The sequence below is a fragment of the Lissotriton vulgaris genome, chromosome 1_1, assembly GCF_964263255.1.
Source record: "Lissotriton vulgaris chromosome 1_1, aLisVul1.2, whole genome shotgun sequence".
NCBI classification, from domain to species: Eukaryota; Metazoa; Chordata; class Amphibia; order Caudata; family Salamandridae; genus Lissotriton; species Lissotriton vulgaris.
In genome coordinates, this window is record NC_141685.1 from 1,813,802,883 (window position 1) to 1,813,827,529 (window position 24,647).

Consider the following 24,647-nt stretch of genomic DNA (forward strand, 5'->3'; position numbering starts at 1 on the left):
TAGCATTCCCTGCTTTTGGAATAGACCAGCCATGGCACTTTAAATGATGTCATTCCTTGTAGACTATTCTTTTCCTTTTACAAAACCAATGGGACAAATGTGCTCCAAAACAGCTATTTCTAAATGTTAATTTCTTTGGTTAGTTATCAGTAAATGTACTTGACCTGTGAGTCTTAAAGGTTCCTCTTTTTAGTGAAGCGAAATGAAACTTGCATTTTTTATTGAATAATAATAAGCACATTTTGTTCATTCACACCCAGACAAGTGTATCATCATAGTTCCCTCTTTCCAAAAAGCGATGGTCAAATGTTTCATTCAGTTGCCAACCCCCGCTGATTTATGCAACCCTAAATGTGGTCAATGTAGTATCTACCTGAGTAGAAGAGAAGCAGAAATGAAGCAACAGACTGACCCCTTTCTTGACTCAATTTCATCATGCACATTGAGTGGGGTAACTGATAAGGTCTCTCAAAATAAGTCTTGAGAACCAGTCTTGTTGCACACATGCAGATCCCCATATTCTTTAGACAATGCTTAAGCGGTCTTGCAATAGGGAATGGTAATTGGCTTTTCTAGAAGAGAAGTTAGAAGTGTGAAGAAGCAAGTCAATTGCCCACAAGCCGTTTTTCTGCATCCCACTGCTAATATGTATTTTAAGATCTCATCACTTTTTTATCACAATTAATGTATACATTGATTTTAATATTCTGAATTTTTCATTGCTCCCATTATTCTCAAATGCAACCTTTCCAGGGATGTTAAATATAATGGAAGAATTATACCTGTAAAGCTAAAAATATGCATGGATCAAGGCAGAAGTATCGATCTTGCCACACTTGTTTAGCATACATCCTAAATTGGCTTCTGTAACTAGTAATCTAGCAAACAATCTTTAAACGAGCATATGCAATGCAATAGGTTTTGCATTACTGACTGTTTGAGCTATTAGCATTGCGAACGCAAAAATTAAGTAACAAAGGACATTCCACGAAGCAAGGAAAGGATGTAGTGCCACAGGCTCTTACTTGGTGTCCCTGTGGAGCTGATATGGGACCTCTCTTAAGGTACTGCACCCTTAATGCATGTCTCCGCTGCAATATTTCTATTTATAATTGTATTAAAGGTGCAGTATCTTATGTGGCTAATAGAGGTCCCTTTACAACACCACAGGGACACCTAGTGATAGCCTGTGGTACTGTACCATTTACTAGCTTACTGCATTGTGTGCCACCATTAATGCTACTAAAAGCACACAATGTAACCATTACAAAATGTTCTTGTGTGAACCACATAAAATAGAAAAAGGGGAAAAGCATTTTCTAAACAAAGTACAGGGATGCCAAAGAGCACAGTGATATAGAAGACCGCATTATGAGAATTATTCCGCAGTTACACTACCAGGGTCGCTGGTTCAGCGGCTTGCCGGCTGGTGGAGGTGCATCCTGGAAGCCCAGAGCTTGAATTTGCCCAGGTACCCGCTGCGCCATGGTTGGGATCCGCAAGGTATCATTCATGGTAATGGGAATCAAAGTCCTCCTTGCGGATCATGTAGGCGCAGTGCTAGGCGTGCAATGCAGTCTTTGTTTTGCTGTACTTTTTGCTGTCGCTCCAGCAACAATGCCAAGCGATAGTCACCCCCTCTCACTTTTCCTGAATTAAATGTGGCAAGCCAGGTCGAGAAAAGAACATTTAAATGTTGCACGTACTTAATGTATTTTGGCAGCCGCGCGCAACGAAAGGAAGCAGCCTCCATTGTAAAGTTCTAGCACAGCGTGCCTATTTATAAAAAAATAAAATAAAATGGTGCCGTCCATGTCGAAATCAAAGATGTGGCAGCCATTGATGAACCTGAAGCATGCCGCACTGGTGAAAAAAATAGTGCAGCTTAAAATAAAACATAAGAGAAAGCCCGGAGTGCCTCGCTGCTTTAAATATTATATATTGGGGCGTATGCAGTGGTAATGGCGCTGCGCCATTGTTGAAGCGCTGCTTAAAAAACTACAAGCGGTTGCTGGAGAGCATGTCGTGCGTGCAATAGAAGAAAGTAATTTAAGAAAATAGTGCTCACAGACTGTAAATTAAACTTACTGAGGAACACGTTTCAGGGGGAGTCTCATGGAGGGTTACACCCGGAGAAAATGAGTACTAAGGAGGGACCTCTAAGCCTATTCATGAGTCCCCATTGACATAGGACAGTAACGGGAGCCATATAAAAAAAATGGGCGGTAAATGAGCAGAGCTTGAAGTCCATACTTGAATACAGCATGTCTCAAAGAGATAGCTCAAGCGCTGCCTAGGTGAAATGAAAAAACAAAAAGACCGTTCCTCAATTGAGGCTAGCCAGTTTTGGTTGTTGTTGGCCTTAATGAGACATGTTTTGTATTAAGGAAGAAAGATTAATACTTACCCACCCCTCGGCCCCTCCCCCATGTATGCAATTCTTATTCCCTGCCCACAGATAAAATATTATAGCAACAATGAGAAAGGCCAAATGCACACCTGTACAGCCGTTTAACCTTAAAATCCTACTCGCACTACCCTCCAGACTGACTAACCCTTTGTGGGTTTTGGGATTTAAAAAATGTACCACATATGATTAATGGCTACCTCTGACTATTGCTTTAAAATAAGTGATCAAATAACAATCAGCCTGAAACGCACTGTATTCATTATGCCTTTTTTCACATGGTGCTTTCCACCCCTTTCGTGTACTTTCTCCTGCCCTCCTCCCTTATTGCGGACCGGTACGACATCCTTAACTGAAAGAAGAACTGGCTAAAATGACTTTGTAAAAACTGTATTTAATTTCTTTCTCTTTTCCTGAAGGCCCTATTTTGCTACGGTTTGTGCTTCATAAAACCATTAAAAATATATGTTTTGCCCATTAGTTAAGAAATTGTTTTTATTATGTTTACCTCTCTTTTTGTTGTAGACACAGAAGATAGCTTGAATGATCCGGATGACACTAATGGATCAAAAGAAAGTTTTAGGGAGCAAGATATTTATCTTCCAATTGCAAATGTGGCAAGGATAATGAAAAATGCAATACCGTCAACAGGAAAGGTAATGTCTTGTTTTAAATCCCTTTTTCAGGCTCTAACCTTTGATAGAAATGTGGTACTTGTATCCGCATTAAATGGGCTAGACTCACTTTTTATTTTTGCCATGCTCATAGTGAGTTAGTAATCCTTCTCTTCCAAGGTATACTCATCAAGAGTCATAAGCACGGGAGACTGCTGTTGATCTATACTACTATTATAAAGCAAGAACTTTGAACCTTTGAGGCGGGTAAACTCGGGAACCACAGCGCCAATCCACACACCCGATACATCATTGTAATCGTCAGGGTGTGCAGATGGACATAGGCTATATAAACTATAAAAATATTCGTTATTTAAAAAATGTACCTTAAAAAAAAAAAAGTAGTCCCTTCGAAGTAGCGCCAGCCGCGACCTGCGTCAGGAGCGCGGGGAGGAGCGTCGTCCAGGAGCGCGAGGAGGAGCAGCGCATATGGCGCGGGGGAGGAGTGGTGACCAGCGGCGGACAGGTGGTGAGGACCGGCGGACAGGCGGGAGGAGCGGTGACGAGGGGCAAGGAGCGGCAGAGCGGTGAACTGAGGAGCGCGGTGGAGGAGCGGCGGCTGAGGTAAGGCTCCGGGGGACCCACGGACAATGTCGGGGCAGGCGGGGTCGGGGCAGGCGGGGGACGGGGCAGGCGGGGGACACGGAGGACGGGGTGGACGGGGGCCCGGGCTGCTGGACAATGTCGGGGCGGGGTCCCGGGCTGCTGGACAATGTCGGGGCGGGCGGGGGTCGGGGAAGCCTGATTGCGCCCGGAAAAGGTCGGGACGGGCTGCTAATATATATATATATGTGAACAAGGCTCCTCGGAGCCGAAGCGTCATGCGATGTGCTTGCACTGATTAAATAACTTTTTGCACGAACCTGGACCGTGTCTGCGTCAATCTATGGTGAGAGGGGGACCCCTGACCTATGGAAACAAAAACGCTGTTCTACGGATATATATATATATATATATATATATATATATATATATATATATATATATATATATATTCAAACGAAGGTGTCCCCCTGCGAGGTTTCACTTGAATAAACAGGCGGACCCTACGCCTTGTAGCAGTTTCCTTTTATTTCTTAAAAACCGGACATCCCTGTGCTCATTCAATTTGAACAGCCCTACGCGTTTCGGAGCTCTTGCTCACGGGCTCTATGCGATGTCTGTAGGCTGGAAAAGAGAGAGAAACGATTCACTTTTTAAATATCCTCTGGTAGGTTACGCCCTCTGGAGGTGAGATAAAGGAAACTGCTACAAGGCGCAGGGTCCGCCTGTTTTTTCAAGTGCAGTCTCACAGGGGGACATCTTCGTTTGAACATATATATATATATATATATATTCAAACTGTGTTTGCCCCAAGAGCCTCCCGGGTCCAAACCAAAAGAAGCCGCCACTGCAGTCAATCCGTTTTAGAGAAACAAGTAGATTTATTGTTCAAACCTCTACAGCATGTTTCACAGCGAAAAAACCAATGCGTTTCGTGAGCTCCCCACTCACTTGATCACAGTTGTTACAAACACTGTTTGCTGAGAATAATTTTAAAAGGGAGTCCCTCCCCCCATCGGTCACATGATTCCAACCATATGTTTTTTAACACTATGGCCTTCTGGGACTCGTAGTTTCTACATTATAAAATGTCATTTTCATGCTATTTCCACAGAAAAACAAGTTATACACCCATTCCCTGCTGATAAACAGTTTTTAAATCATATATTCCTTTAATGATATATTCATTAAGGGTTTCTTTGTATGCCAGAAAACAATAATTATACTTCCTTTCTAAATATCAGGCAATTGAGATCAAAATCGGCTTACTGTAAAATAAAAGCCCTCTAGTGGGCTGACTCCGTCATGTGGTACCTTATAAAGTAATCACTTATAATTTTCTTAAAGTTCCTTGTACCTTACAATAAAAGGGGGGGGAACGGTTATTGTTTCCAGCATTTTAAGTTAATTAATTCTCAACATGAAATTTTCAATAATAAACAGCAGGGTACTTTTGTACAGGTCTTATTCCATTAGACCTATTTAGAGCCCTCTGGTGGGCTGACATTTATGAGGGTGAAGTTTAATTATTTGTTCGTAAGTTTGTGTGTATTAATACTTTTAGATTTTGGCCCAGAATTAGGCTTCCATATATACTGTGCCGTGGTTTTATGGAGGGAAAAGTTAGTTATGGAGTACATCAAGAGAGGCTTTCATTGTTGTTAAATGTGTACATAAAGTTCCTCGGACTGGTTCAGTCCGTAAGGGGTCATTGTTCGAAAGTTCAAGATATGGCGTGATTCCTTTTGGCGCAACAATTTTTCTCGATGTCCTCCCCTTTCGGTTGGGGCCAATGTTTCCAATCCTAGAAATTTCAGAAGTCGCCAATTGCCATCATGATTTGTCTCCATGTGTTTGGCCACTGCATTTCCTCTGTCTTTGTTGGTTGTGGCCCTGGTATGTTCCAAGATACGCTTCTTAAGCTCACAGATTGTGCTTCCTATATAGCGCAGCTTGCACGGACATTCAATTAGATAAACTGTATACTGGCTTTTGCAAGTAATTAGCTCTTTGATCTTCCAAGTTTTCCCATTAGCCATTTTGATTTGTTTCATCGGTTTGGCTATCTCGCAAACATTGCAGTTGTAGCATTTGTTGAATCCAACTGTTTTCAGCCAAGATGTTTTTTTACGGTTCACGAAATGACTATGGATCAATTGGTCTTTCAAATTTGTTGTTCTGCGGTATGTGACCACTGGGTGATCACCCATCTTTTGACCAATTGTTGGATCCAGTTTCAATAATTTCCAGTTTTTTCTGAGAATCTGGACAACTTCTTTTGCTTCTCCTCGGATGGCAACCATGTACTTTTTGCCTAAAATCCACAAAAACCCCACCAGACCACCAGGGAGACCGATAGTGTCAGCAAATGGTTCATTGATGGAACCAATGGGCAATTTTATTGATTTCTTTCTAAGACCTTATGTGGAGAACTTGAAATCATATCTGAAAGATACTACAGACTTTGTGTGTACAATATCTGATTTGGTTTGGCAGGATAACTATTTCCTAATATCCATGGATGTTATCGGACTATGCACAAATATTGACAATGATTTGGGATTGATGGCTTGCAAATACTTCCTGGAAAAACGCAACATACATTATAAGGAACATAATGATATGTTGTATGAAATGATCACATTGCTACTCACAAACAATATTTTCTTCTTTGGAGAACAACTCTATCGTCAGCGCAATGGCGCTGCAATGGGATTCTCATTCAGTCCAAGCTATGCTTGCATAGCAATGGGTTGGTGGGAAGAAGAGATAGCCTGGAATCAACGAAACATCAAATTCACCCAACACATCGTACAATGGAAGAGATTCATTGACGATCTATTCATAGTGTGGGGTGGAAGTGAAAGTGAATTCGAAGAATACTTTGAACTTTTGAACAATAGTACAAGAGGTTTGAAATTCACCTACACAAAAAGCAGGCAATCGATATCCTTTTTGGATACAGAAGTATATATCCAAAATAACAAAGTGGAGACTACCCTACACAGGAAGAAAACGGCCACAAATTCAACATAGGAAGCCACAAGCTTTCATCAACCTGCCCTAATCTCAAGTATACCATACCGTGAATTCCTCCGTGTTAAACGAATCTGTAGCGAAAAAACAGAATGGGAGAAGCACAGTGCAACAACAATGGAGAGATTCCGCAAGAGAAAATATGGAAAAAACCTGACGAAAAAATGTTGGGAAAGAGCCAACGAGAAATCTAGGGCAGATTGTCTGAAACCACAAATCAAAGAAAAAGAGAAGGAAGAACCTAGAAGACTAATACTGGATTATAGCAAAGAAGCAAAAGAAGTTGTCCAGATTCTCAGAAAAAACTGGAAATTATTGAAACTGGATCCAACAATTGGTCAAAAGATGGGTGATCACCCAGTGGTCACATACCGCAGAACAACAAATTTGAAAGACCAATTGATCCATAGTCATTTCGTGAACCGTAAAAAAACATCTTGGCTGAAAACAGTTGGATTCAACAAATGCTACAACTGCAAAGTTTGCGAGATAGCCAAACCGATGAAACAAATCAAAATGGCTAATGGGAAAACTTGGAAGATCAAAGAGCTAATTACTAGCAAAAGCCAGTATACAGTTTATCTAATTGAATGTCCGTGCAAGCTGCGCTATATAGGAAGCACAATCTGTGAGCTTAAGAAGCGTATCTTGGAACATACCAGGGCCACAACCAACAAAGACAGAGGAAATGCAGTGGCCAAACACATGGAGACAAATCATGATGGCAATTGGCGACTTCTGAAATTTCTAGGATTGGAAACATTGGCCCCAACCGAAAGGGGAGGACATCGAGAAAAATTGTTGCGCCAAAAGGAATCACGCCATATCTTGAACTTTCGAACAATGACCCCTTACGGACTGAACCAGTCCGAGGAACTTTATGTACACATTTAACAACAATGAAAGCCTCTCTTGATGTACTCCATAACTAACTTTTCCCTCCATAAAACCACGGCACAGTATATATGGAAGCCTAATTCTGGGCCAAAATCTAAAAGTATTAATACACACAAACTTACGAACAAATAATTAAACTTCACCCTCATAAATGTCAGCCCACCAGAGGGCTCTAAATAGGTCTAATGGAATAAGACCTGTACAAAAGTACCCTGCTGTTTATTATTGAAAATTTCATGTTGAGAATTAATGAACTTAAAATGCTGGAAACAATAACCGTTCCCCCCCCTTTTATTGTAAGGTACAAGGAACTTTAAGAAAATTATAAGTGATTACTTTATAAGGTACCACATGACGGAGTCAGCCCACTAGAGGGCTTTTATTTTACAGTAAGCCGATTTTGATCTCAATTGCCTGATATTTAGAAAGGAAGTATAATTATTATTGTTTTCTGGCATACAAAGAAACCCTTAATGAATATATCATTAAAGGAATATATGATTTAAAAACTGTTTATCAGCAGGGAATGGGTGTATAACTTGTTTTTCTGTGGAAATAGCATGAAGATGACATTTTATAATGTAGAAACTACGAGTCCCAGAAGACCATAGTGTTAAAAACATATGGTTGGAATCATGTGACCGATGGGGGGAGGGACTCCCTTTTTAAATTATTCTCAGCAAACAGTGTTTGTAACAACCGTGATCAAGTGAGTGGGGAGCTCACGAAACGCGTTGGTTTTTTCGCTGTGAAACATGCTGTAGAGGTTTGAACAATAAATCTACTTGTTTCTCTAAAACGGATTGACTGCAGTGGCGGCTTCTTTTGGTTTGGACCCGGGAGGCTCTTGGGGCAAACACAGTTTGAATACATTGCGGTTTGGTTCTACCGCGTGAAGCGACGCACTTGCCAGCAGCGCCCAAAACAAGAGGAGAGTGGAACCATCCTGGGAATAAATATATATATATATATATATATATATATATATATATATATATATATATATATATATATACACACACACACACACAAAAAAGAAGCTGAGAACTCTCGGTAGTTCTCAAGTTTAGGCTTTCTACCTAAACTTGAGACCTACCCAGAATTCTCTGGGGAGGGGGGTGTTCCCCAAGCCATCTAGGGCTCTACAACGGGGGCAGCCCCTCTTCTTTGTAAAGTGAGCCCCTGGGGGGGTGGCGGTCCCCGGATCCGGGGGGAAACAGACCCCCTTCATGTTTGTGCCCCGGGAGGTGGAAGTCCCTGGGGAATATTTAGGTTCGCCCCGTGGAGCTGGTGGTCCTCGGGGCAGCAGGGTAGGCCCTATGGTCTCCCCTGCATTATTTTTATTTCATCTTTTCCCCGGGGAGGTCCCCCGGGGCTCTGAACAGCCAAAGGCAGGGGGCCTGTGTGCCCCCTTCCTATTTTCAAATGATCCCGGGACCTGGCCCACCCAGAGTCCTAATTTTTCCTAATAAATGCTTTATGGGCCCGGGGGGGTCTCCCACCCTGCCCCTTTTCTTTTTTTAAATCTTTTTTCTTGTGACTCAGTTCAACCAAGTCACAAGATGGGTGCCAACACTTCCTGGTTTGAAATTATGGCAGCCAATCCGATCTCAGGCTCGAGATCGGGAGGGTTTGCGGATACTTCGAATCCCTAGATATACAACTGCCAATTTCTTTACAATTTCTCAGCAACTACTGAACGGATTTACACCAGTTAACAAAAAGGTTGCTTTCTGGAGCAAGAGCTGCCTTTCTGCCTAATTTGATGTAATTCCGTTCAGAAGTTCAGTCTAAAGTTTCCTATGGAAATTAACATGGTGAAAAAGTGCTTTTTCTAGGCCTCCGCTTTACTAATCACCCTAATTTTCAAGACAGCAGCTGAAGTGACTGGCGTATTAGTTTTTGAAAATTTCGCTAGGATTCATCAAACGACGCCAAAGTTATTGACAAATTAAAAAACACTTTATTCAGTGCTTATGACTTTGATGAGCATTCTCCTAGAAGAGAACTAGGATTACAGCTAAGTAACTTATCCTTTCTAAAAATTGTTTTTATTAAAGATATTTTAGGGAAGCACATTTACGGTTTGTTTTAGAATGACCTTCTTTGTAGACAACATGAAACCTACGTATTTAAACCATGTGAAACAGTGCTCTGAAAAAGCTGTGAGTAGACTTGTGCTTCGCAAAACCCTTCAGTATCAATTATGTATTTACAGATCGCAAAAGACGCCAAGGAGTGTGTGCAGGAGTGTGTAAGTGAATTTATCAGCTTCATAACATCTGAAGCTAGTGAGAGATGTCATCAAGAGAAGAGGAAGACGATCAATGGAGAAGATATTCTTTTCGCCATGTCGACTTTGGGATTTGATAGTTATGTGGAACCTTTGAAACTCTATCTTCAAAAATTCAGAGAGGTTAGTAGTTCATCTTTTGCTAGTTCAATGCATAATCACAATTCTTGATCTTTAATAGGTTAATTTGTAACAGAGACGTGCATGTACTCAAGTGAAGCTTATTTCTACCAATACAAGGTTTAAACTGATACAGTTCCATTACCTACTGAGAACCTACCTCACACCACACAACTGGCTAGGATGTATCCAGAAAATCATTGGCATGAGCCAGATGTGACGAGATGAGAGGGGGTACTGGCACATGGTAGGTGAATTCCTTAGATTGCAAGAACTCTGCGAAGCAGAGATAAGGAGTCTACACGTAGAGACAAGTACACTACCAGAGACCACTATTAAGCAGTGCATGTTAGGTATTGTCTTTGTAAAAAAGGGTTACAAAAGTAGGTGTAAGTTAGCAGCGCTGGCAATGCATAGAGTAGGGGTTCCCTGGATGTAGGGCTGGTCGCCACAATTTGACCCATGACCTAGAGACATGTAAAGAGCATTGGCAGAAGAACAGCAAATAAAGTTCACACAAAGAGATGAGAATGCTGTGAAAGATACAGCTGAATGTGCGGGAGTGTTGAGATACGTGAGAGACCCCCAGACGCTGGACTATTGTTAAGAGACAGAGAGAGCAAATCCTATTTTAAGCTTAAAAATACGCAGAGGAGAATATGTGAAGGCTGAATTCCATGTTGCTAACACTATTAATATTTGTGAAGTTTGTTTCACTACTTGCAAACAAAATCATGACAGGTTGTAAAAGTTGAATAAGCAATGCTGGTATGTTACTGTGATTCTCTGTGTAATTGTATGTGCAGTTACCATGGTAAAGTGAATGAAGTATAAATGTCTGCTTCTCCATAAAGCTATTGGTGATGCATTATCCAGAAATTAATAAAGTCTAACTTTAAAGGGTTTGTTTGTAGCTTAATAGGGATTTTATTAGAAAAAAACATTTGATCATGTAAAGCAGATTGTTGCATGAGGCTTCATGTACTTGAGTTGCTCTTCCAGAATTATTTCCTTAATAATTTATGCTACCATATGTGTTTTGTTTTATTTGGAAGTAGTACTCTCTCCTACATCTCTCTCCATTGTCTGCCTGTGCACACTGCGACCATTCGCTTTACAGAATAAAAAGAATATTGAGCATGAAGCACTGTGCATGTTAATCCTGCATGACTATAGCCCTACTCTTTGTGTGTACCAAAGCCAAGGCCCTTTTTTACTGCACTGCTCTCAGTGCAGTATGGAATTTGTGCCTCTCATAACATTTACTGCTTCACAATTATTTTATAATATATGTTAGAACCTCTAGCCTTATTTTACTCCTGTCTATAATGGATTACATGCAACTCTTTGCACCTGTTGGAACTTTGCACTATCTGGTAGCATACTTGTGAAATTAAGTCTCCTGGAAACCTTAAACTGTTTCCAATGTTAAAATCCCAGAAAATTCTCTCTTCTCCATCTCAAAAGGGTATTAATTAAGATAAAAGTGATGCTGTTGTCACTTTTTGGAATCAGGGCGCAATTAGTAGGCCCAATCAGTAACTTCTGGGTTGAAATAATCGCAAAATTCTGTTTATTCCAAGATCCCTACACCAAGTGCACAATCATCACCAATGTCTTTAGCATTAAGGTGTTAGTAAACGCCATAGACACTTACCTATTTTATACTACATCTTTTGCCTTGAACATTTCACAAAGCATTGAGAATTATCAAAAAGAGCATGAATGTTACCCTGAATATCTAGGCTCTTTAACAGGGAGAAAAACTATCAAAAGCAACGACTATCCAAAGGCAACATTGTCTTTTCTACGTTATATCTTTGAAAAGAAAATATATATTTATACATAATACAGATTTGGTAGTTGCAAATCTTTAGTTATACCTCGTAGTAGTTCAACCAAGCTTCACAAGATTTGTCACAGACTTGGCTCATCCACCCAAGAGGCCATCTGGTGCAGCTTAATCAAACCACGTTTTTTTGGGGGGTGGGGAGATCATGTTCCCATTTGAACTCGCCTTTGAATATTTTACTCTGTTCAGCTCAGCGTTCTGGGGTCAGTACCGCTATACTCTGGATGTAGTGGAAGGTCACATCCTTCCCTGAGAGCTTTCTGAGCACAGTCTTCACCATGTGCAGAAGGCTGAAGGGGCAACATTCTCTTGGCAAATCCAAAAGGATCACAAAGAACACCTTATTGGCGGAAGGATATAGTTATTTGCTCACTTGAAAAAAATCTAATGAAAAGCTATAGAATAACCCATTAAAATGTATTTAAAGGCACATTATAAATCTGATTACATAGCCAAAGCCCTGTGGTACTCATTAGCTATAATGAGCTGTGCATAATCATACCTTTCCGTCTCCTCTCTAATGCTCTGCACCTGACTTCACACATACATTCATTAATGATTAATTTGAGATCATCATGTTGGTGAGTAAAGTGTGGATGTCATGCTTACCTTTTAGGTTCATGGTGCATATGTCTTCAACAGATGCCAGAAGGTTACCAAAGAGAGGCCATAGGTTTGAGACATTACGATAAGCCAAGATATGACCAGATAACACAGCATCAAATTGGTTAATGACATTGAGAGATAGTATGACATCAAGAGAGTACATTTTATTGCACGACAGGTCGCTCTCCACCTGCTGCACAGCTCCACCCGTGTACCGGGCCTTCCCTCCTCGCTGCTACTGCTGAGCGCGAGTTCGATCCTGCTGTGCCCCCTGAAATGCGATGACTGTCTGCTGCGCCCGTTTTTCTGCTCTTTTCTTGTGATCCCCTGCGCATTCTGCAAGTAGTGTCCTATATTGTTTGTAGCTGTTGTGCCCTCTCTTCCCTCGCGTCCCACTCAACACCACCCCACCCTTTTTTTTCTGTACCCTCAGGCCGATTCCCGCCGCTGCTCCCCTGCACCCCCCCCCCCCCACCTTCCATTCGCCACCCGCTCCCACCTCCCAACTGCTCCTCCCTCCCTCCCCGCCTTAAATGGCTGCCGCTGCTAGGTAGTAAGAGCGACCCCTGACCCAGCTTGCAAGACAGGTCGCTCTCCACCTGCCGCACAGCTCCACCCGTGTGCCTGTGACTTTCCTCCTCTCTGCTACTGCTGAGCGCAGGTTCGATCCTGCTGTGCCCCCTGAATCGTGTTAAATGTCTGCTGCGCCCGTTTTTCTGTTCTTTTCTTGTGATCCCCTGTTCTTTTTACAAGTAGTGTCCTATATTGTTTATACCTATTGTGCCCTCTCTTCCCTCGCGTCCCACTCATCACCCCACCCCCCCTTTTTTTCTGTACCCCCAGGCCGATTCCCACCGCTGCTCCCTTGCGGCACCGCCCCCCCAGCCTTCCATTTGTCGCCCCACTCCCACCTCCCAGCTGCTCCTCCCTCCCTCCGCCGCCTTAAATGGCGGCTGCGCGCAGCGGGTGTGCCGCTGGCGCGCCAGAGGCAAGCCCGTCAGCGCCCATCCGCGTCTGGACTGTGCCCAGCGCCAGAACCCCTGGAACCCGCAAACGCCACGACACCAGAATCCACTACGAAGCCAGCACCCTCCACGCACTCAACGCCGGCCGAAACCACACCTGCTTCCATGCAGCCCCGAAACAGACCCATGGACCCTTCTCCTGACGCACCTGCAGCTTCACCTGCGACAGAACCACCAAACCTCCAAGGACTGGACCCAACCACCTCCGCTGCATACTCCTCAACACCCGCTCCGCACTCAATGCCGTCAAGCCCTGGGATCTGATCGACACCTCCGCCCCAGACGTGGCCTTCCTGACTGAGACCTGGTGGAACGACTCCTCTGCGCCCGACATCGCCATAGCCATCCCGGACGGCTACAAGATCACCCTCAGGGATTGCGCCAACGGAGTCGGAGGAAGAATAGCCATCGCCCACAAGTCCACCCTCAAGGCCATCGCCCACAAGTCCACCCTCAAGGCCATCGCCCACAAGTCCACCCTCAAGGTCGCCACCCACGCAGACGACACCCTCAACACCGCCAAACACATGCACTTCCGGATCCACAACGACCCCAACACCACCCTCTGAGGAACACTCATCTACAGACCCCCGGACCTCGGGCTCAGTTCAGCGACTCCATCGCTGACCTCGCTCGCCTCCACTGACTACATCCTCCTCGGGGACCTGAACTTCCACCTCGAGAACAACAACAACGCCAACTCCGCCACCCTGATTGACAACCTCGCCAACCTTGGCCTCAGACAACTCGTCCCCGAACCCACCCAGGCCGCCGGCCACACGCTGGACCCCGTCCTCTCCACAGGCTGCCACGTCACCTTCGACCACACCACCGAACTCCACTGGACCGACCACCGCTGCATCCATTTCACCTTCAAGAAACCAACCACACACCACCACACCCAACAGCTACCTTGCCGCTGCTGGAGCAAAGTCACCGACGACCAGCTGATCACCACCCTCACCCAGAACCCATCCACCAACCCAGACGCCGCAGCCCGCAACCTCAGACAGTGGATTGACTACTGAGCCAACACCCTCGCCCCGCTCAAGAAACCCTCCAACAGCCACACCAGCAAGAGAGCCACCTGGTTCACCGACGAGCTCCAGTCCTCCAAACGCACATGCCGGAAACTGGAGAAGACATGGCTCCACGAACGCAAACCGGACAACCACGCAGCCCACAAGGACGCCACCCGCAGACATCACCACCTCATCAGACTATCCAAGCGTTCCTCCTTCAAAAACCACTTGGACAACAACTCACACGACCGCATCGTAAAGGAACTCTCCAACTCCAGCGCCATCACCAACGACATCCCGCCCTCATAAGAACTGTGCGACTCACTAGCCATCTTCTTCCACTGCAAGATCGCTGACATCCACAACAGCTTTAACACTGCCCCGACTACGCCAGACGCCACCTCCCCTGTGAACACCACCAGCGCCAACTGCCTGACCTCCTGGTCCAATGTCAATGACGATGAGACACGCAAGGTCAGGAACTCCATCCACTCAGGATCTCCGTCAGACCCATGCCCACACCACGTATTCAACAAAGCAGACGCAGCCATCGCACCCCAAATACGGAGTGTCATCAACATCTCCTTCGAAACAGCGACATTCCCGGAAAGCTGGAAGCACACCGAAATCAACGCCCTCCTCAAGAAGCCCAAAGCGGACCCCAAGGACCTCAAGAACTTTCGGCCCATCTCCCTGCTCCCGTTCCCGGCAAAGGTCATCGAGAAAATCATCAACATGCAATTGGCCCGCCACCTGGAAGACAACAACATCTTGGACCCATCCCAGTCCGGATTCAGCCGCAACCACAGCACTGAGACAGCCCTCATCACCGCCACAGACGACATCAGGCGCCAACTAGACAATGGCGAACATCAGCCCTCATCCTCCTGGACCTGTCAGCCTCCTTCGATACGGTATGCCATCGCACTCTAAAGACACGCCTCCTAGAAACCGGAATCCAAGAGTCGGCCCTTGACTGGACCACGTCCTTACTCTCAGGCAGAACCCAAAGAGTCCGCCTCCCACCCTTCCGATCTGAAGCCACCGACATCATCTGAAGCGTCCCACAGGGCTCATCCCTCAGCCTGACGCTATTCAACGTCTACATGGCCCCCCTCCCACAAGTGGCCCACCATCACGACCTCAACATCATCTCCTACGCTGACGACACCCAGCTCATCCTCTCCCTCACTAAGGACCCACACACCGCCAAAACCAACCTCCACGAGGGAATGAAGGCCGGCGCCAACTGGATGAGGAGCAGCTGTCTGAAGCTGAACTCGGACAAGACGGAGGTCCTCATCCTCAGACCCACCCCCTCAGCCTGGGATGACTCCTGGTGGCCGACCACAATAGGAGCAGCACCAACACCCACCGACCATGCACGCAACCTAGGATTCATTCTCGACTCCTCCCTCTCCATGTCTAAACAGGTCAACGCTGTCTCCTCCTCCTGCTACAACACCCTCTACAAGTGGATCCCGACCGAAATAAGAAGAACGGTGACATATGCCCTCGTCAGCAGCAGACTGGACTACGGCAACGCACTCTACGCAGGAATCCCAACCAAACACCTACAACGACTACAACGCATCCAAAACGCCTCCCCTCGACCGATCGTCAACGTCCCCCGCCGCAGCCACATCACCACCCACCTGAGAAACCTACACTGGCTCCCTGTCGACAAAAGGATCACCTTCAAGCTCCTCACCCAGGCACACAAAGCACTCCACATCGCCGGACCAGCCTACCTGAACAACAGACTCAGCTTCCACACCCCCACCCGCCAGCTCCGCTCCGCCAGCCTCGCCAACATCCCCCGCATCCAACGTACGACCTCCGGTGGCAGATCCTTCTCCTACCTCGCCGCCAAGACCTGGAACACCCTTCCTACCCACATACGGCAGACCCAAGACCTATTCGTCTTAAGAAGACTCCTCAAGACCTGGCTCTTCGAACAATAGCAGCACCCCCCCCTCAGCGCCTTGAGACCCCCACGGGTAAGTAGTGCGCTTTACTAGTACTCTGATTGATAGATTGATTAGTAATTCACAACAAGAAAGCATTGGGTGCTGAATAGCACTGGAATGTCCAAAAAAGCATATCTTTACCATTGGGCTTGCAGATTGGAATTATGTAAAAGCACCAAGTATCGCTGGAGTGCGGAGGCTCATGATTCAGACATGACATGATACATCATGCCCAAAATCTGTCAAGGTCAGGTGAATCATGCCCAAAATCTGTCAAGGTCAGGTGAATCACAAGATCCTGGCCCCAGCACATATCTCATCTTAAGTTTGAAAATTAGTTATTGGATTCTTTAGTTCCCAATGTTAATCCTCCAACCGTTAACCTACGTACTTGTCAGTTTAGGAGGGCAAGGAGAGGTTATATGTCATTATCTTTATTTTAGTCTGTGTATGCATAGGAACGTTTTTGCTAGTCCCTTGGGACAGCAGAATAACACAATTTATCCTCTTTCTTTTTTGAGAATTAATGTGGGTGAAGAATCCACAATGAGGACTCCTGCTTGCTTGGCTGTAAACACAGTACCTCTTACTAGGACGGAGCATGGAGTCAACCTTTATATACTGAAAGTAATGTTGGCCGGGCCGATAAGGCATTCACTTTTGATGTTTATTTTTTTTTAATTACACAGCTGCGCACTGTAGCTCATTAGCACAAATGTCCTCCTAAATTATATAAAATGTCTAGTCCCGTAATTACACACACCTCCAGTGTCCCCAGTGGCATGTAAAATAGTTTTAAAAGAATTACATTAACTCCTGCTTTTTTCTGGCTCACCAGGTTCAATGTATGATCAAATCACTCCTGAAATGAAATAAACAAGTATGTGTCTTTCTATGGAAAACAGTCTTTCTGAGTACCTTGTTTACCGTGAGTGGTCGATTTGGCAATGCATGCTAATTCGACCAGCGAGTAGCTGACTCCTTTCGCAAGCCAAATCTGAAACGAAAGCAATATATTTTTTGCTCCTGTATCATTTTTTATCAAATTTCTCTATGTTAGACTATGGGGCTTTCTAAGTTCTAAACCCTTTCTTTTCGATCTAAGTTCTGCTCTTTGCACCTCTATGGTCGGTATTCATCTGAAAATTAAGTACGTTTGCGGTTTCCCCACAATTGGAGAACCTTTTTGTGAAACAGGTTTTGCTGCATGTAGTCTGTAATACTTTTCCTTTTCTTCAGTTTTCCCCATAATCCTAGGTAACCTATGGTGGACTAATTCTTTTGTAGGGAATGTCCCATTAACTGAGTTAATCCAGTAGAGATAATTGATAAGAAAGTCGGATGTGTTGTGTATACAGGGGTATCTACAATATAAATGTTTAGAATAACATTTGTACGAGCTGATGGAGATTAAACAAGTATCATCCCTTTTCAGTAGCCTAGGCCTTTTCCTGGTGACGTACCATCCACAGTTGTCTTCTTCCGTGTTATCAGAACCTGATTGGTCAAGCTATTTGAAAGAAACAGGTTAGTATTAGAATCCTTACCTTGGAATATCCCCAGGCGTCAGACTGGATCCGGAAACTTTTGCGTAGCAGTACCCCTGCGCGTCGGTAGGCGTCATCTGCAGCTCCGTGTCCGTCGTCGGCGTCAATGGCGCCGGAATGACGTCGCCGGAGTACTTAGACGCCGCCCTCGCGCGCTGACGTCAATTCTTCTTTTTTCCGCGCCAGCAAGCGCTGATCCGGAAAAAGTGGTACCCTTAGTCAATTTTTGACTAAAGTTTTTCGATCAATTTTGATCCTTTTTCGAAGTCTAACGACTCGGTGCAGGTCGGGATGCCCGGGTTCAAACCCTGCGCCGACTGCGACCGACTGATGTCGGTTACCTAACCCCATCGCCGGTGTCTTCATTGCCTGGGCCTTGACCACAACGACAAGGCCTGCTCCGACTGCCGGGCCTCGACGTCTAAAGCTCCGGCAGTCGGCCCGCGCCGCTCGAGGTCCCGGTCCGCGAGGAGGTCAAGGAGCCGGTCGTGGGGTTGGAGCCACAATAGCTCCGGGAGTCGTCCTCGGTCTTCGGGCTCGAAGTCCTCAGGTAAGCACAAGAAGTCAGAGACGTCATCGCTCTTCCGACTCCCCCCCCCCACCCCCCCCCCCCCCCCCGCCTCAGGCGTCGTGGCCTGCTTCATACCCGTCGGTCCCTGGGCAGAATGCGATGCTGGAGGAGATCGAGGCCTTCCTCACGGCCATGAGGTCGCTCACTCCTCTGTCGGGCTCCGCGGCGCCTTCGGGCCCAGCGGCCCCGACAGGATCCGGATCCGGGTCGCCGCCGGTCGACCTTACGACCTCGCCGACGCCGGCCCCCAGGGTGTCGCCTCCGGCGCCAGGCGGCGCTGTCCCCAATCCCTCCCTCGATTCGGGTCCGGCGCCGCTCTCGACGCCGATGGGAAATCTCTACTTCTATGACCCGGCCCCATCCTTTGGTCCTGAGTCTCAGGAGATGGGTGGCGAGGGGGATTGGGAGGGGTCTGAGGACCCTCCGGCACAGGATTGCCAGTCTTATCAGGACTGGAAAGGGAAGCTAGGGGAGGCCAGTGGCCTGGACACCTCGCCAGACACTGGTTTTGTCTCCCCTTCTACCGTGGCTACGGAGGAGGGGGCTGCCTATAGTGTGGTGTTGACGCGGGCAGCCAAGGCCTTGGGCCTGGAGCTCCCCGTCGCGGCCGTGAGGATCAACCTCCTCACTGAGGTCCTTAAACCGCAGGCAATCTCGGTCGAGCTTCTGCTGCCGTTTATTAAGGCCTTGTCTGATGTTCTTCTGGGCACTTGGTCCAGGCCCGCTACTGGTCAGCCTGTTGATAGGAACGTGGCCAGCCGCCACCGCCCGGCTCCGGGCAACCCTTCCTTCCTTTGTTCCTCTGGACGACCCTTCCTTCCTTTGTTCCTCTGGTCTGGTCTCCGGCGGAGTTCCGGCTCCACATCAACCTTCTGGAGCTGCGGGCGATCCGGCTTGCACAGAAGGCATTCCTCCCCTCTGTCCGGGGGAGTGTAGTGCAGGTGTTCACGGACAACACCACCGCCATGTGGTACTGCAACAAACAGGGTGGGGTGGGGTCGTGGACCCTATGTCAGGAGGCTCTGCGCCTCTGGCAGTGGCTGGAACATCAGGGCGTGACCCTGGTGGTTCAACACCTGTCTGGTTCCCTGAACGCCATGGCGGACGAACTCAGCCGTCGATGCATGATAGATCACGAATGCCGTCTGAACTCGGACGTGCTGCAAGGCCTCTTTCAGCAGTGGGGAGAGCCTTGGTTAGATCTATTCGCCACAGAAGAGAACGCGTAATGTCATCAGTTCTGCACGTTGAAATTTCCAAGGCGGCACTCGCTCTGAGACGCTTTTCGCCGCGAGTGGAGCTGCTGTCTGTTGTACGCCTTTCCGCCAATACCACTTCTGCCCAGAGTGCTGAAGAAGATCAGACGCGACCGGGCCCAAGTTATCCTTGTGGCTCTGGACTGGGCACGAAGATACTGGTATCCCGAGCTACTCAACATGTCTGTCGATCCCCCGATTCGTCTGCCTCTTCAGGAGGACCTTCTGTCGCAGCAGCAGGGGACGGTCCTCCACCCGAACCTGTCCAGTCTCCACCTCCATGCTTCGAGATTGAACGGCGACAGTTGAGGCCATTTGACTTGCCTCCTGAAGTTTGTGATGTGATTCTGGCAGCCAGGCTCCCCTCCACAAAGTCGGTATACGCCTGCAGGTGGAACAAATTTGTGGCATGGTGCTCAGCAAAGGCTGTGGATCCCCTTTCTGCCCCTCTTTCTGAGGTTCTCCTCTTCCTCCTTTGTCTTGCCCAGCAGGGCTCTGCTCTGAGCACTATCAAGGGCTACCTTTCTGCTCTTTCCGCCTTCTTAAGGCTACCTGATCAGCCTTCTTTGTTCAAGTCTCCGGATGTTAATAGGTTCTTAAAGGGCATCACACATATGTTCCCCCCTGTTCCTTTCATGATGCCTCAGTGGGACTTGAACCTTGTACTTACTTTTCTGATGTGCGCTCCCTTCAAGCCACTTCATAACTGTCCTCTCCGTCTTCTTACCCTTAAGACTGCTTTCATGGTTGCCATCACCTCTGCCAGGAGAGTGAGTGAGCTCCAGGCTCTTTCATCCAAGCCTCCTTTCCTTTCTGTCCATCCGTACAAGGTTGTGTTGCGGACAAGTCCCTCTTTCCTGCCCAAGGTAGTCACAGCCTTCCAAATCGGGCAGTCCATCACCTTGCCCACCTTCTTTCCGCCTCCGCATCCCTCTAAAGAGTAAGGGCGGCTCCACCGTCTGGACCCAAAACGTGCGCTCTCTTTCTATTTGGATCGCACACGCCAGTTCCGGGTGGATGACCAACTCTTTGTTGGTTACGTGAGCTCTAAGAAGGGACGGGCGGTGCACAAACGGACCATCTCTCGGTGGGTCGTCTTGTGTATCAAGGCATGCTTCTCTCTAGCTAAGAAGGAGCCTCCTGTTGGGCTGAGGGCCCATTCCACTCGGGCCACGGCGGCTACTACTGCCCTGGGCCGGGGAATCCCCTTGCAGGACATCTGTCAGGCAGCTACGTGGCCTCGCTGCACACGTTTGCAAGACACTACTTCCTGGACAGCCAAGTCCGGAGGGATGGCTTCTTTGGCTGTTCCGTCCTCCAGGACTTTCTGGTGTGATCATTGGTTCACAGACCCACCACTGGGGTTGATATTGCTGGGGTATCTATTATAAGGTAGGAATCTAATACTAATCTGTTTCTTTCAGATGCACAAGTTACTTACCTTCGGTAATGATATATCTGTAAGAAACAGTAGTTAGTATTGGATTCCTTACTGCCCCGCCCATCCTCCCCGTTCTGCGAACCGATATCTAGGGTTACGGTCATCCCCTTTCAGGGCCCTAGTTTCATGGCATCATGGCTCTGCGTTTCTGGCGCGGAAAAGCTGTGTATAAGAACTGCCGTCAGCGCACGAGGGCGGCGTCTAAATACTCCGGCGACGTCATTCCGGTGCCAACAACGCCGACGACGGACGCGGAGCCGCAGACGACGCCTACCGACGCGCAGGGGTACTGCTACGCAAAGGTTTCCGTATCCAGACTGACGCCTGGGGATATTCTAAGGTAAGGAATCTAATACTAACTACTGTTTCTTACAGATATATTGTTACCGAAGGTAAGTAACTTGTGCGTTACAGTCCTAGATTTCAAACTCCAGAAACAGTTTTTGCCTCAGTAGTTTTTTTTGGTCAAAACATTTTTATTTCCTTCTACTTGCTCATTTATAAAACTGTCTTTCTCTATAGTGCAGAGTTTTACATACAAGCCGATATTCTTCCAAGGAAAGCTGTAATGGTTTGCTGTTACTGGTTCATTGATCATGGGGTGTGATTTATCAAGTTTAAGCTTGCTGGTAGTTAACTTGTTAAGAGAAATTCATTTCTTTTTAGTATGCCTCGTGAAAGGTCACATTATGTACCAATTTGCAGTAGAAAAGACTGCAAACTTTTTGAATCTGAAAACCCTTTTGTCGTGTACACAAGGCATGCCATGTCATTATCTGATCAAGTTTAGTTTTGTTTTTGTCACTGGCTTGTTTTTTGCGGATTTTCACCAAATTGAGAAAATCAAATGGATCCTCATAATGATACGATTCCCATTGTCAGTGATGCATTTCGGGTCCTTTGATTCCTGCAAGAGTTTGTGCTGCATTCCACATCATCTTTTCAAATACACAGGCAAGCATTTCTTTTTCGGTTTTATTCTGGTCAGCATTTTTATGTAGTGCTTGAAGACTCCCCCTTAATAATCAATACTCTTATTACGACTCAATCAAGACTATTAACTTAGCAGTCTGCAGCTTTTCTGAGTCAGCTTGTCTAAATTTACCTCAGCCATTTTTTATTATTAAGGGTTTTATAATGTTGTCACACTACTGCTCATTACCCTTTCTCAGTTTATTTTCTCCTACCATTAGTAAAAAGACAAGATAGAAGAGGTTTGCTCCTCTGTGGCAATATACTTCCTACTGTGCCTCTGATTGTTGCTTTTCTCCAGTTCGATGGTCCTTTTCATCCATTACAAAGATCAACATAACCTACAATATGGACAATGGAAGATGTAGAGACTATTGGACGTTGATTACATCAAGTGAACATAAATACTGAATTGCACATTTAGGATTTCCATACGCATTCCAAACATTCGACCGGGTGGAGAACGGCGATGGCCTTTTTAAATAGTCTCCTATTTGCTTTTCCAAAGTTGTACCTCATTTTAAAATATGAATATTTCTTTTTCAATATACTTTAATTTTATTTGCCTACTACTCTCAGGCAAATGATTTGCTCTATGTATTACTTTTGGGAATAGCATATGGCCCATTGCTTAAATACATATACTGTAACCAACCGAAATGGATGCTGATTATCGGTGACACATCAACGGAGTATACTATTTCTTATTTTCTTATCCGAGCAATAGCAGAAAAACGTTTATTAAATAGGAGATCGCTGTGTTCAATGATAGGAAAGAATCAGGACTACCATGCTTTCTTTTTGAAAAATGTTCATTTTGGTGTATGTTGAAAAGAGTCAGTTTAGCGTTAATCCATGTTTTAGAGGAGTATGGTGGTCTGTAGTCTGTTTCCAGGTCTTTGCCGCATAAATAGATTTGGTTGATTTCTCCAATCTTGTTTTATTTCTCTTGCCATCATTCTTTACGGCTCTCCTGCTTCCTAATTAGAGACATTATCTTGTTATTCAATTCAGTTTTCTTGAATATTAAAGATGCAAACGATAAATTTACGCTGAGTACCAGTTTTCCCTTATGTGTGTAGTCATTAAATTCTTAAGCACTCTTCCCTTCTGTTACGAGCTGAAAAAAAGTTGGTTATAGCCAGGTTAACTGCAAGTAGGGCAAGCTCTCGGCTGCATTATGGAGTAAGGAAGGCCTTAATGGCCTAAAAGGGACAGTATGGGTTTTCTTGTGCATGTGAATATGCTTGTGTTTTTTTTCTTCATTTAAAAGGAGCAAACATAGAGCTGAATTCTTAATGCTGTCTCCTGCGTTCTAAAACAAATGTTTACATTTTCAATGGGTATTTAGTGTGTACATTTATCTGACTTCTAGCTGCAGATTCCTTACATTAGAATTATCCTCAGGCATCAGACTGGACCTAGAAATTTTTGGGAGCAGTACCCCTGTGCGCGGTTAGGTGGCGTTGTTCTGCTCCATGTGGAATCGTCTGTGCCAGAAGTGGCGGTGCCTATCTAGGTGCCACCCAGGGGTGCTGACCACGGGTCTTTTCTTTCCGCATCTGCCAGCGCAGATCCGGGAAGTGTTACCCTTTAGTCACTTTTTGATTAGAATTTTTTTGATGTTTTGTCGAAGGCTTTTGAAGTCTTACCTCCTGGCGTGCCAGGAATGTTCTTGAGAAAGGCCAGCTTTAAGACCTGCGGCACCTGTCACCGACAGATGCCGGTTATGGACCCGCATCTTGTTTGCCTCTGGTGTCTGGAAGGGACCATGACCCGAAGGTCTTTCCCGACTGGCGCAACATGAACCCGAAAGCCTTGAGGGAGTGCTCCGTCAAGCTTCGAGCAGCTTGACGTATGACGCAGTGACGATCAAGGTCCTTAGAGCGGTAGCTGAGTCCAAGGTAGTTGTCGCACTCCAAGTCATCAAGCAACTCTCGTAAGTCCATTTCCCGCAAAAAAAAAAAAAAGTCAAAGCTTGACGTCACGTTGGCCAATGAGATGAGGGTGCATCGCCTCTGGAGGCCTCTACCTGGGTTTCCGTAAGCCAGAGCGAACCCTGCCCATTTAAAATAATTTTATGAGACCATGCACCTCCTATTTGGACGGCAGTTCCCTCTGGCATACTTTCGGGCACGTGGGTTCGGGAGGTGCCCCTACTGCATCCACACCCACTGCTCCGGCATCAGTCAGGTCCCAAGGATCCATAGATGGATCTAGATTGGTGCTGGTCGTGCCACTTCGACCTTCCCTGGTGTAGATCAAGAGACCGGTGCTCCTGGCGCCGCCATCCTCACCCCAACTCCGACACAGAGCCAGAGGGGCATTGTCCAGCGCAGACTGGAGCCATACCTTCCGGGCCAGAGCCTGAGCAGTATTCATATGAGATAGGACTTGGAGCGGAATGAGAGGGGT

At 46.2% G+C, this 24,647-nt stretch overlaps 1 protein-coding gene across 1 annotated transcript in view; it reads left to right on the forward strand.

Moving 5' to 3' along the window:
• The window catches only part of NFYB (nuclear transcription factor Y subunit beta), a 164,203-nt gene that overhangs the window by 67,490 nt on the left and 72,066 nt on the right, over positions 1–24,647 (forward strand). Inside the window, exons 3-4 of the mRNA XM_086919161.1 lie at positions 2,933–3,063; positions 9,776–9,973. Of these exons, the coding sequence (XP_086775287.1) occupies positions 2,933–3,063; positions 9,776–9,973 (329 nt within the window). The remainder of the gene's footprint in view (positions 1–2,932; positions 3,064–9,775; positions 9,974–24,647) is intronic.